This window comes from Nannospalax galili, unplaced genomic scaffold, assembly GCF_000622305.1.
Source record: "Nannospalax galili isolate Female #2095 unplaced genomic scaffold, S.galili_v1.0 scaffold675, whole genome shotgun sequence".
NCBI lineage: Eukaryota > Metazoa > Chordata > Mammalia > Rodentia > Spalacidae > Nannospalax > Nannospalax galili.
Genome location: NW_008337205.1, coordinates 83,271 through 97,159, shown reverse-complemented (window position 1 = coordinate 97,159; position 13,889 = coordinate 83,271). Strand labels below are relative to the sequence as shown.

The window sequence follows — 13,889 nt, the reverse complement described above, 5'->3', positions numbered from 1 at the left end:
ATTACAGATGGTTGTTAGGCACTATGTGAGTGCTGGGAATCAAATCCAGGTCCCCTCCAAGAGCAGCCAGTATTCTTAACCGCCAAGCCAACTAACCCTCCAGCCCCTGTCAAAGATAATTTTTTTTTGTCTTTTTTTTTTTTTTTAAGACAGGGTCTATGTGGCCCTTAGCTGGTCTGGAATTCAGCATAAAGACCAGGCTGGCCTCAAACTCACAGATCTGCTTGCCTCTGCCTCCTGAGTGCTGAGATTGAAGACCTGTGCCACACCCACCTTTCTTTTCTTTTCTTAAATCTACACTTCCACGCAGCAGTCTCTGCTAAAACTAATGCAACTGGAGAAGATGCTAGAGGGTAAATAAAAAAAAAAAAAAAAAAAAAATCTCTGAGCCATGTGTCAGAGGACAACTTTCAAGAATTGGTTTTCTCCTTCCACCATGTGTGTACCAGGGATCAACTTCGGTCACCAGCAAAGCACCTTTACTGGCTGAGCCATTTTGATAGCCCACATGACATTTCGAAACAGCGACCAGTTGCTAATTATTAACCATCACCAGTTGGGCTCCCACTTCAAGCATACCTTTGTTACAGGGAAAACACTAAGCATAGAGAGGTCTGCGCACAGGAATAAGCGGCTGAGAAGGATCATCAGAAATTAGCAAGAATCCTGCAGTGGAGCTGGGTGGAGACAGGGTACCAAGCACAGTGACACCTGCTGTCAACTGGAGTTTTGTGCTGGGTAGCCCCAGCAGCCACTTGTAGGCTTTTTTTTTCTAGGTGGGTGTTTGACCTTTGCCCTCAAGCCAGGGTGAGCCTTTGGGGTTTTTCTGCAGTGAGAGATGAATTAAACACACATACATGGGAAAAAGATTTTCCTGGCTGACGTGGAGGGACATGTTGAGCTTTTCTTTTCAAACATTTAAAGATTTATTTATGTATATTTTTATGTGTGCAGGTGCCCAGAGGCCAGAAGGGGCATCAGATCCCTTGGGGCTGTAGGTGGTTTCAAGCTGCCTAACATGGGACATGGGTGCTGGGAACTGAACATAGTCCTCAGATAGAGTAACCAGTGTTCTTAACTGTTGAGCCATCTTGTAGCCCCAATAGGGTTTCAAATACACACCTGGTTTCCTGGGGACTCCAGCTGGGATCACTACCACGTCACAACCTTTCAGGCAGTCTGGCAGCTGCTCGGGTCCGAGGTAGCCTGGGAAGAACACCCCAAAAGAGTGGTATAAATTTTATGAACTCAGAGAAGCCATCACACCCAGGGAGGAGGGCACACAAAGCCTGAGGGGTTCCACCTGTGATGTGACAGCTACTGTCTGTAAGAGGACAGCCATTTTCAGAATGGATCAGTTCTACAGAAATCAAAAGCCAGCCATCTGCTGGTCCAGACACACTCATAAGTTTGATGACACCTACCTCTATTTCTCTCATTTAATGTTTCTCTTTTTAACAATACAGGTTCTCTCCTTCTCTCTCCCTGATAGTATCTCACCATGCAGCCCAGGCTGGCCTCAAACTAGCAGGGATCCTCCTGCCTCCACTCCCAAGTGCACCATCACACCTTGTTTACTTTAAACATTACCTTGTTTACTTTTTTATTTTTAAAAATATTTTATTTATTATTATTATTATTTTGGTGGGGGTCTTTTTGAGACAGGGTCTCCCTGTAGCTCCAGCTAGCCTGGAACTCGCTATAACCAGGCTGTCCTTGAACTCAGAGATCCATCTGCCTCTGCCTCCCAAGTGCTGGGATTAAAGGTGTGCACCACCATGTCTGGCTTATTTACTATTTTTATGTGTATAAGTGTATTACTGCCTGCATGTATGTAAGTGCACCCATGTTGTGCAATACCCTCAGAGATGAGAAAAGATCATGGGATTCCCCTGGAACTGGAGCTACAATTGTCAGCCACCATTGTAGGGTGCTGGGAATCGAACCCAGGTCCACTGCAAGAACAATCAGTGCTCTTAACTACTGAGCTATCTCTCCAGCCCACAGTTTACTCTTTTTTTAAAAAATATTTTATTCACATTTTATGAGTGTGCTGCCTGCATGTATGTGAGTGCACTTGTATTGTGCAATGTCCGGGGAAGAAAGTGTCAGATCCTCTGGAACTGGAGTTATGGACAATTCTTAGCCACTGTGTGGGTGCTAGAAATCAAACCTAGGTCTTCTGTAAGAGCATCTGGTGCTTGTAACCTCTGAGGGTCTCTCCAGCCCTGCTTTGCTTATTCTTATTACCTATCTGGGAAAAGAGTGCATTTTCAAAGATTTCAGGGAGGTTTGCTGCAGTGTCCAGAATCTGCTCAGACTTTTTACTACATAGCCTAAGACAACCTTCAACTCCTGGTCTTCCTGTCTCCACCTCGAGAGTTCTGGAGACTGAACCCAGGGCTTAGTGCATGCTAGGCAAGCGGTCTACCAACTGAGCTATATCCCAGGCCCCCTACTTTCCTCCCTTCATTTAACTTTTTAAAAAATATATTTTAGTTTTATTTTATGTGTACGAATGTGTTGCCTGCAAGCATGTAAGCCTATCTGTACCATGCAACGCCGATGGAGGTCAGATCAGAGCAACAGATCCCCTAGAACTGAAGTTACTGATGGCTGTATTCACCATGTCAGGTGTTGGGAACTGAGCCTGAGTCCTCTGTAAGAGCAGCCAGTGCTCTTAACCACCAGCCATCTCTCCAGTCCCCTTAACCTTTTCAAGACAAGATCTTATAGCCCAGGCTGACCTCAACCTTCTGATCTTTCTGCCTTATTTTCCCAAGTGCTGGGATGGTGTGTGCCACCATCATTTTTTTTGAAACAGTCTCACTATGTAGCCCTGGCTGGCCTGGAACTCACTATGTAGTCTGGCTGGCTTCGATCTCACAGAGATTCATCTGCCTCTGCCTCTTAAGTGCTGAGATTAAAAGGCATGTACTACCAACCCTGGTTCTGCTTCACACTTTCAAAATACATTTTTATTTATTATGGCATGGTGTGTGAGCTCATGCATGTGTGTCACAGCCTGTGAGTGGAACATATCCAACACAACTTTGTGGAACTAGTTCTCTCCTTTCACCTTTATGAGGGCTCTAGGGAATGAACTCAGGTCACCCGGCTTGCATGGCAAGCACCTTTGCCCACCAGGCCATCTCACTGGCCCCAACTTGTTTTTCTAAACGCTACTTAAGGTTTACAAACCCAAGTTCAAAACTGTACTGTCATTTGTTAAGTTTCAATCTAAAATGACTATGCAGCCAAATCTATAACTTTCTGGGTTCATCTGAGGTCTTGCTCTAGAACTTGGACCCTGGCCTGTTGTAGCGGTAACCCAGTACCTTTCACATTAGCTCTGGTCTCGATGTGACTCAGATCAGCGGCCACGCCCGGCGTATGAGCGATATCGTAGAGGGTCAGTCGGCTCACTAAGGGGCTGTTCTTCAGGAGGAGTGAAAGGGGCTGCCCGATTCCTCCGGAGGCACCCAGCACGGCTACCTTGGCATTGTTCTAGAAAGAAGCAGAGAAACAACACTTAAGACAATAGGACATGGTGGCCATTTCCACCAGCTTCACTACTTTGGAAGTCTGCACCTTCACCCCAAGGTCCAGGTTCAAGTGGAGAGAGCACAAGCCTAGAGATACAGGATGCATGCTCTAGCTGCCTTTCTACAGATAAGGAAGCAGCTCTACCCAGCCAGGCATCTGGACCCACAGCAGCCTCACCTTTGATCTATACTTATACACTGCCAACAAGAATTAACTGAGATCCAAGCAGTCCCTCGCTGCACTAGAATCGAGGTGGGAAGGAGCTAGTGAGAAACTGCTATTTTTCTGTGGCCATGGGGGGCTTCTTCCAGCGTTCCCTCACCCCAAGAGACCAAACCCCCAGTATCTAGTAGTATTGCATATAACTGACATGCATCCTGCCCTCTCCTCCCTCCCTTTTGAAGTAGTAGGGGTTGAACAGAGGGCCTTGCTCATGTTAGGCAAGTGCTTTGCTACTCAGCTCCATCCCCAGCCCCTCTCCTATACTATAACCATGTCAAGATTATTTGTGAGATGACTCAGCAAGTAAAGGGGGGCCTGCCACAAAGCCTGGTGACCTAAGTTCAAATCCAGGACCCATGTGGCAAAAAAGAGAACTGACTCCCAAAAGTTGTCCTTTAATACCGACAACCAGTCTACATAGGAAGTTCTTTGATGTCGGGAATACAACGTGCACCTTAACAAGTTTCCATGACCACACAAGATAGAAGATTTTTAAAAAAAAAAAAATTAGGGGTTGGAGAGATGGCTCAGTGGTTAGGAGCACTGGGTGCTCTTGCAGAGAACCTGCATTCAGTTCCCAGCACCCATATGGCAGCTAACAACCATCTGTAACTCCAATCTAAAAGGATCCAATGCCCTCTTCTGGCCTCTGCAGGCATTGTATACACTTATATGGAATCAGAACACTCATACACATAAAACTTTAAAAATGTAAAACTTCCTTACATTAAAAATATTTATTATTTTTATTTTACATGTACGAGCGTATTGCCTGCATGTATGTAGGCAGGTACACCCAGGTCCTCAACGAGAGCAGCCAGTGCTCTTATCTGCTGAGTCATCTCTGCAGGCCCCCTAAAAATGTAAAATTTTTAAATATATTACTTGTACTACCTAACACAATGTAAATATCATTCAGTTAGTTTTGAAAACTGTTTTGTTCAGAGTAAAAGCAAGAAAAAGTTCATACATATATATATTTTTTTCCGGTGTGAACATTTTTAGTCCAAGGTTTGCTGGATCTATGGGGTGGAAGACACATGGACCCAGAGCACTAAGTGTATATTCTACAGTAATTAATGCTATTATAGTTAACAACGGGCTTTGGTTATCAAAATCCAAAGCCCAAGGTTGGGGTATATTCCATAGTAATTAATGCTGTAATAATAACTAATGGGCTCTGGTTATCAAAACCCAAAGCCCAAGGTTGGGGTGTGGCACAGTGATAGTGTGTTTGCCAAGCACATACAAGAGGACCAGGGTTGGGTTCCATCCCCAGCACTCAGGAGGGCTGTTCCTCAAGACACTGAGTCCCATTCAGCTGCATCTCTAAGCTGCTTTCCCTTACCACCACACCACAGCGCCATCATTTCATTCACTCAGAAGCCCATGTGTCATGCTTGCTCTGCTTCCCTTCCAAAGTTGATGGGGCAGAGGAGGCACCACAGCAGCAAACACAAGGCAACCCCCCCAGAGGGGGCACAGGACACAGAAGTCCAAAGTCTGTAGGGCTTTTGTTTGTTCAGTTGCTTTGACAGTGATTCTTGCTACATAACCCAGGCTGGCCCTTAGAGCTCATAGGGATGAGGGGCTTGGGATCACAAGTGTACACCATCATACCTAGCTTATTTTTATCTAACAAGAAATCAAATGCTACCAAGAAACAAGCTGAGCTGTTCCCCACTCCTTAAATGGACTGCTCTGTACAGTGTTGATGTGAACCCAGCATGGGGAGGAGGGAGGAGGGCCTTCCTCAGTTCTCTGCTCCCATGGTTATCATGGCCTTGTTTGAAGTGTCAGCAACTTTGCCAGTTTTCACCCAGCCTTTGAGTCATGGGAACATTTATTAAATTTCTTTTTTTTTTTTTTTTTTGGTTTTTTTGAAGCAGGGTCTCCCTGTAGCCCCAGCTGTCCTGGAACTCACTATGTAGACCAGGCTGGCCTTGAACTCACAGAGATCCGCCTGCCTCTGCCTCCCAAGTGCTGGGACTACAGGCGTGTGCCACCACACCCGGCTATTAAATTGATTTTTTTATTACATTTAATTATTTGTTAGTAGACAACTCACAGCAATCTGTTTTCTCCTACCATGTAGATCCTGGGGATTAAACTCAGGTTAAGTCAAGCTTGGCAGCAGATGCCTTTACACCCTGAGCCATCTTGCCAGCCACTGTGGTGGGATCTTTACAGTGCATCACCACAGTGGTCCTTTCTAAATCCACTGCCCTTTGTTGAGCAAAACAGTACCCATCAACAGCACACTGCTTGGCAACTTTCCTGAAGACAGATATACAGTTGGTTCATTAACAACTTCGCTTTTTGGAACAGAAGTCTTCAATCCTGTTTTAAACTTATATTGTGATGATTATATTAAATGTATGCAGGCACGCAGATATTTTGGGCTGTATGTTACATCTTTCTACTGAGGATATAGGATCCAAAGTCTAGAGATCAAAAACTCTTGGCTCAAGCCCACCTCTCTGACTTATACCACTGCCTTCTCCACAGCTCCATCGATTAACTGGCATTTTATTATACCTGAATTTAGTTTTTCTAAATCCATAAAGCTGAACTGCTGATTCTACCCGCCTGCCCCAAACATGCTCTCTTCCACTTTCTTTCCTTAGTTGATTTACCTGACTACTGTGGATTGAACCCCAGGTCTTGCTTATGCTATGCAGGCTCTCTTCCACTGAGCCACACCCTCAGACCCTCATTCGGGGAGTCTAGGTGGGTACTCTACCACTGAGTGCTGTCAATCATTCAGTACATTTCAATTCCATACCCCCAAACCTTGTGTCAGCCAGGACTCCACTCTCTCCCCTACTCCCTTATTGAATCATCAGCAAATCCCATTGGCTCCACCAACTTTTATCACATACCCAGCTGTCACCCAGATTACAAGAACTCACTTGTCTCCCTCCCCTTTATCTAGTAAGATCATGCCATTGCTCTGTCCCAAACCCTCAGGTGGAGCCCTGTTTTTGAGAAAACACACAAGTTTGTAAGGCCTGCTCCAACCCCCCAAATCTTCCTCTTTGTAGTCTAAAATATTCCAGGCATTCCTGTCCCCCAAACCCTGGGCTCAGTTACTGTCCCTCAGCCCTGAATTCTCTGTGTGTGATGTCTGCTTCCTTTGACCTTTACTCAAATGTCATATTGCTGGACTAATGTAAAATCTCAATCTTCTGGGCTGGAGAGATGGCTCCAGTGGGTAAAGTGCTTGCTTCAAAAGCCTGGTGTCCTGAGTTGATACCTGAACCAACTTGGTGGAAAGAGATAAGTGACTCCTGAAAGTTACCCTCTAACTTTTACATGCATGCTGTGCCATGCACATGCTCTTACACACATACTCTTACATACACATACATACATTATGCTCCCTATAACAATACAAATTTTTTAAAATAAGTAAAATCTCAACTTCCTTTTCAGCCCCTCCTCCCCTTCCTTTTTTCCCTTCAGGGCTTATTACCAACATACTTTAAAATGAGGGAAAGACAGTGGATAAAGGAACTTGCCCCCAAGCTTGATGACCTGAGTTCGATCCCCAGGGACCCACATCATGAAGAGGACTGACTCCCTCAAGTCCTCCTTTGTTTCCACACATACAATGTGGTACAAACATGCACACATGGATCTTTCCTAAAATACAGAGCCCACCTCCCACTCTCACTACACAACCAAGAGCCTTCCTTATTGGTTCCGGCTGATTCTGACAAGCACTGGTCAGAGAATCACACTCTCCCAGTAAAAGGTGACTAAAAATAGCTTAGATGTAAGTGGTCCCAGGCCAAGTCAGGCACTGCCCAAACATCTGGGGGCAGGCCTGGTCTGCCCACAGCAGGGATGATCCTCCAAGAATAATCCTCAAGTGAAAGCAGCCTCCAGGAAAGGAGATGGTTCAGTGGGTTAAGAGCCCTTGCGAGTCAAGCATGAAGACTTGAGTTCAAATCCTCAGCAACCAGGTTAAAAGGCCAAGTATCAGGAGCCTGTAACCACAGGTCTGTGTGGGGCACAGACAGGATGATTACTGGAGATTGCTAACCACCAGTCTAGCAGGTTCAATCAAAAGACCCTGTCTCAAGATGGAGAATATGCAGGACCCCTAATATCCTCCTCTGGCCTCTGAGCACACACATGCACATACAAATCACACACACACACACACACAAAATTTTTACAAAGAGGGACATGATGGTGCATGCCTTTAGCACCAGCACTAGAGAAGCAGAAGCAGGGAGATCTCTGTGATAGAGGCCAGCCTGGTCTACATAGCGATTTCCAGGCCAGGTGGGGCTTACAGGGAGACCCTGTCTCAACCCCCTCCAAAAAGCAGTTTTTAATTAAAATAAAGCAAACTCTTAGAGGGAATGCTACTGACAGTGCTCAGGAGCTCTGATTTTCAATCAATTCTCTCAAACGACCGTTAGTAACCTTGACTCAGTTCTCTAGCCTCGGCGCCTCCGGCCCAGCACCGAGTTAACGTGAAACTATACTATTCGCGCCTAAATCACATGGATGCTGCAGAGAGAGAACTACTTTTGTTGAAACAATGGAAAGTGCAATTGATTTTCAGACCGAGTCTTGGCTTCGCCACCTGGAGGCGGCGCAGGTTCCGGGAGATCTGTACCTATTTTATCCCAGCACTTCCAGCAGGATGTCCCGGCCGCAGCACTGCACCGGGCGGCCATGAGGTGGGGGCGGGATGAGAATCCGCGCACACCCGGGACACACAGGCTGTCCCCGCAGTACCGGCCGCCCTGTCGTACCTGGGCTGAGATGCTGAAGTTGCGGCGGAGAGCGGCCCTGGCAGGCCGGGCGAAAGCGGACAGCATGGCTGGGCCGGGCGGGGTGCGGGACAGCAGACACAGGAACTGTCAACAGAGAAATGACTCCTACGACCTCCACGCTGCGCAGTGCCCGCCCGGCTCCTTTGCGCCTGATATCGCGAGAGAAGCCGCCAAATCTCGCGAGAAAGACCCAGCTCTGTTCTGGTTTGGTCTCACAAGAAAAAACTTTCGGCTCCGCCCACTTCCCAAATCTCACGAGTCAGTCACGCCCCTCACAAGCTAGAACCAAGTTTTGACCCCGCCCACTTCCAGATCTCGCGATAGGATAAGCTCTTCTGCGTTTGGGGAGGAAGGTAGGGAATCCCCCTAGCAACCTCATACTTGTCTTGATCCTAGCGCCTGTTGGGTTTGTGAGCACGCCCAAGAGTGGGAAGAGGACCTGCGTTAAGCTGGAAGCGCCGTAGAGGATCCATTTCACAGGAGGGGTTTCAGACGGACGTCGTGCCCGGGAGCCCGGAAGTCTTGCAGCAGGTCAGGCGGCCGTGCCCCTGACCTCAGCTAGGCCCAGCCCTTCTGCCCCTGGAGGGAGGCGTGGGCTCCAAGCTCCGCCATAGAAGAGAAAGTGGGGGAGCCGAGGAGAGGTTGCGTCCCGGGGCCGGGTGGGCGGCCTTTTCACCCTGCACTTTTCAGAGAGGCCGTCCCTCGAGTTGCACCCAGCCTTACTAAGTCACAAGTTCCAACGCTGTGCACGCGCCCCTGCTGGTGAGAACACACACACACACACACACACACACACACACACACACACATACACACAGGACAATTCAGAGTTAAGTGAGATGAATAGTTGTACCACACAGGCTGTAACACCCACATGGATCAATGACTCCATCTATCTGGGGACAGTGACAGGGAAAGCAAGAGTGGGAAAAGCAGCCAGCACAGGGGTTAAAGAACTTACCAGCTCTTTGCACAACATGGGTGCACGCATAAACAAGACAGAACAACTCATACCCATAATAAAAATAAACCAAAAATGTTTGGGGGAAAAAAGACCATACCAAGGCATGAATGAGAGTTCATCATGGCAGCCTTCCACTTTCTTCCCTCCACCCATGTGCTGCGCTGCCAGGCTGTTTCAGGCCAGTCTTGGAGTTGGGTATCCAACCTGTGGTCACCATCCATATATGAGTCTAGTGGAGGGATCTAGGTAACAACAGAAGAAGTTATCCAGTATGATGGGAATCTTCAAACGTGAGACTAGGATGGAGGCCATGTCAGAGAACCTTCCAGAAGATGACCCACCTAAGCTGAGACCTGCCAGAAGAGTGGGTGGATCTCAATGGAAAGCCAGAGGAGGGAGGAGGATCTCTTATCTGGAAACTTACTCAGAATTGGTGTGTCTACAAGATGGCTCAGTGAGTACAGGAGCTTGCCCCCAAGCCTGACAACCTGAGTTCTGGGACTCACATGGTAGGAGAGAACTAGTAAGCTATAAAGAGCTGGTTCTTCAATAGGAAGTATTTAGGATAACAAAGGGAGGAGAAAAGAGCCCATAGGGAAAGCTGGAGGTAGGAAAACATAAGTCTGTATTCAGGGTGACAGATCATTTCTTCTGGGGTAGGAACATTTGAGCAAGTAAGTGTCAATCACATCCGTGAGTGTGTTCTCTGGTCATTGTTTAACTTTCTATCTTAACCTAGAAGCCTGACATTGCCTGGGGGTCAGGAACTATTATTTTTAACAGTTTAATGTATCCCAGGCTATGTAGCCAAGGGTGACCCTCTTGCCTCCACCTCCCCAGGACTGGGATTACAGGTGTGTGTCACCATGCCCAGTATACAGTGGTAAGGTTGGAACCCAAGGCCTTGCACGTGTTTGGCAAGCACTCTATTAATTGAGCTCACCTATGTGGTCTACTTTAATGAGAGTGGGTCTCAATCAATTTCAGCATTGACTGAGTTTAGATGAAGCCTCTGAAACAGAGAGGGTGGAGCCAGTGCAGGAAGGTCTCAAGTAAGAATTTGTGCTCATCCAGGTTTGAGAAATGAATGAAAGGGATGTGGACAGGGCTGGAGACTGTAGATCAGTTGGGAAAGTGCTTGCCTAGCATGCATGAAGTCCTGGGTTTGATCCTCTACCTCATAAACTGGGCATCAGTGTAGTGGTGTAGGTGTGTATTCTCAGCACTCAAGTGGTGGAAGTACAAGGATCAGAAGTTCAAGTTTGGAGTGGAGAGATGGCTCAGTGGTTAAAAACACTGGCCTCTTGCATAGGACCCAGGTTCAGTTCCCAGCACCCCCATGGCAGCTAGCAACCATCCATAACTCTAGTTCTAGGGGATCTGACACCCTCTTCTGGCCTCTGCAGGTATTACATACATGTGGTACATAACATGCAGGCAAAACTCATAAAATAAAAATAAATGAATTAAAATATTTTTAAAAGTTCAAGGTTTCCCTCTGTGGACATGAAGGGTAGAGTAGAGGACATGAGAAACTGCATAGATTCTCAGGGCCACACCCACACCAGGGCTCCCTCCCTTCTGCATTCTTGCAACTGACATGTGTCTAGGGAGAAGAAACTCACTACCTCCCAAATCCTCTACCTAGCCCATCCCAAATGACTGTTGAAAAAGCCTTACATGCCACTCCGATCTGCCTCCCTCCAAATTCTCAAGATGATTGTTCCATCTCAACATCTGATGATGAAGTAATGGTTCCATGGCAGGGCTGTCCCAATCCTGTAAGCAGGGTTCAGAGCCCAGTGTGATGTTGCTTGGCTATCATCCCAGCACTCAAGAGAGTGAGGCAGGAGGATCTCAGGTTCAGGGCCAGCTTGGGCTACAAAGTGAGACCAAAAACGAAGCAGAATGGAGTCATAAAGTCATATTGCATCTTTTTGAAAAGTTTTTTTATATTATGTGTATATTTCTGTGTGTGTATGTGCATGTGAGTGCAGTGCCCATGGAGGCCAGAGATGGCATCAGATCCCCAAGAGCTGGAGTTAACAGGTAGATGTGAGCCACCTGACATGGGTGCTGGAAAGTGAACGAGGGTCCTCTGGAAGAGCAGTATGCAATGTTACCTGCTGAGCCATCTCTCTAGCTCCGTGTTGCATCTTGTTAAAAAATTTTGTTTGTTTGTTTGTTTATTTATTTATTTGTCTTTTTGATACAGGGTCTCCCTGTGGCTCCAGCTGTCCTGGAACTCACCATGTAGACCAGGCTGGCCTTGAACTCACAGAGATCCATCTGCCTCTGCCTCCCGAGTGCTGGGATTGAAGGCATGCGCCACCACACCCGGCTTATTTTAGTTTATTTTTATGCCTATGAGTGTTTTGCCTGCATGTATGTAACCTCACTACATGTATGCAATGCCTGCTGAAGACAGAAAAGGGCATCTGATCCCCTGGAACTGGAGTTATGGATGGTTGTTAGCGACCATGTGGGTGCTGGGAACTGAACCTGGATTCTCTACAAGAGCATCCAGTACTCTTAACTGCTGAGCCATCTCTTCAGCAACATATGTTGCATCTTTAAAAATTGTTTAGCACATTTTTACAGGTTCATAATTTATTCTACAACAGCTGGAGATTTTTGGTTTGGGTTTTTTTTTGTTTTTTTTTTTTTGGACAGGATCTCCTTGTAGCCCCAGCTGGCCTGGAACTCACTGTGTAGACCAGGTGGCCCTTGAATTCACAGAGATCTGCCTGCCTCTGCCTCCTGAGTACTAGGATTAAAGATGTGTGCCACCACATCCAGCAACAGCTGGAGTTTTTTTATTCCTTAACTTGAAGTATAAGACCAACAAAGCAGTGCCACCATATGTGACCAATACATAATCCATCCACCCGTGAGACTATAAGAGTTGAAATATTTTTTAATACCAGGAAACTGGAATTGGCCATCAGTTTCTGGGCCTGCCATGACTTTGATCTTTGTCAATCACAAATTCTACAACTGAGTCCTTCAGTGAACTCAGTCACCAGCTCAGCCTGGCTGGAAACCTCATTTTTATTTATTTTGCATGCCATGGTGAGTATGTGGAGGTCAGAGGACAACTTGGGGAAGTCAGTTCTAGCCCTCCACCATATTGGTCCTGGGACTCGAACTCAGGTGGTCAAGTTTGGCAGCAACCGCCTTTACCCACTGAGACCTCTTGCTGGCCTCCCCACTGTTGAAATCTTTACTTGCTTTTGAATTGCCTCTAGATAACTGGGTTTATTGCAGTAGCCTACTGTCCTGTTCACGTTAATAAACTCTGAGCTCTCTTAAATGTTACAGCTTCCCCACTTCCCCTCTTGAGTGTTCTGTTTTCTATAAACACCTGCATTTGGGAACTAGAGCATCTGGCTTCTCTATTTCTTCATCTCCCTTTCATCCTCTTCCTCACCCCAGGTGGACGGTGGCTTCTGACCCATCCTGTGTTGGTGGAATGGGGTTGTATGTAGAGATGTAGCAAGAAAGGTCCCATGAGAAGTTTGGACCGATTCATTTTCCCATGTTGTACTTGGGACTTTCTTGCCTGCAGTTCCCCTGACCTAGTGTGGTTACACCTCAGGCTTCCTGCTTTCAAAGCCTCAGCCCCTGGTTTCTGGAATCTTCTACCAGTGATGATTGGTCCATTGTCCCTTTAGGTAATTTATTTGGGCTAAACTTGTGTGTGCATTGGTGTGCATGTGTGTGTGTGCGTGTGTGTCCGTGTGTGTGTGTGGGGGGTGTATTTTGTTTTGCTTTATGTTTTGAGACAAGGTCTATGTAGCCATGGCTGGCCTGGAATGTACTATATAGACCAGAGTGAACTTGAACTCACAGAGATCAGCCAGCCTCTGCCCCTCCCGTGCTGGGGTTAAAGGCATGCACTATCATACCCGGCTCCACTTTGTTTTTTGAGACAGAGGCTCTTGCTGGCCTGAAAATTGCCAGGTAGGCAAAGCTGGCTGGCCAGAGAGCCCCAAGGATTTAGCTGCCTGTTTTCACCAACCTAGCACTGAGATTACAGGCCCATGCCACCATGTCCAGCTTACATTTTTTTCTTAAGGTTTATTCTTATGTATGTGTATGTGTGTGTGCCTGCATGAATGTATGCCACTTGTGTGCATGTACCCAAGGAAGCCAGAAGAGGGTGTTGAATCCTCTGGAGTTAAAGGTGGTTGTAAGGCACCTGACATGGGTGTTGGGAACCAAACTGGGATCCCCTGGAAAAGCAGCAAGCACCCTTTACTGCTGAGCCATCTCTCCACATCCCTTTCTTTCTTTCTTTCTTTCTTTCCTTCCTTCCTTCCTTCCTTCCTTCCTTCCTTCCTTCCTTCCTTCCTTCCTTCCTT

The 13,889-nt window shown here is 46.8% G+C and overlaps 2 protein-coding genes and 1 pseudogene across 4 annotated transcripts in view; 1 reads left to right on the top strand and 2 right to left on the bottom strand.

Moving 5' to 3' along the window:
* The window catches only part of Mdh2 (malate dehydrogenase 2), a 14,288-nt gene extending 5,566 nt beyond the window's left edge, over positions 1-8,722 (bottom strand). The window contains exons 1-3 of the mRNA XM_008832261.3: positions 8,541-8,722; positions 3,339-3,507; positions 1,123-1,206 (exon numbers count right to left, since the gene is read on the bottom strand). Of these exons, the coding sequence (XP_008830483.1) occupies positions 1,123-1,206; positions 3,339-3,507; positions 8,541-8,606 (319 nt within the window). The 5' untranslated portion in view covers positions 8,607-8,722. The remainder of the gene's footprint in view (positions 1-1,122; positions 1,207-3,338; positions 3,508-8,540) is intronic.
* Styxl1 (serine/threonine/tyrosine interacting like 1) overlaps positions 1-13,889 on the top strand; it is a 246,517-nt gene that overhangs the window by 193,163 nt on the left and 39,465 nt on the right. Inside the window, exon 1 of one of the 3 annotated variants that reach the window (XM_017797962.2) lies at positions 8,876-8,914. The exons of 1 other annotated variant lie outside the window; for it this stretch is intronic. The gene's annotated coding sequence lies outside the window, so the exon portion shown is untranslated. One more of the 3 variants, XM_008832260.3, reaches the window with a different exon arrangement.
* On the bottom strand, positions 9,006-12,847 carry LOC103733542 (annotated as a pseudogene).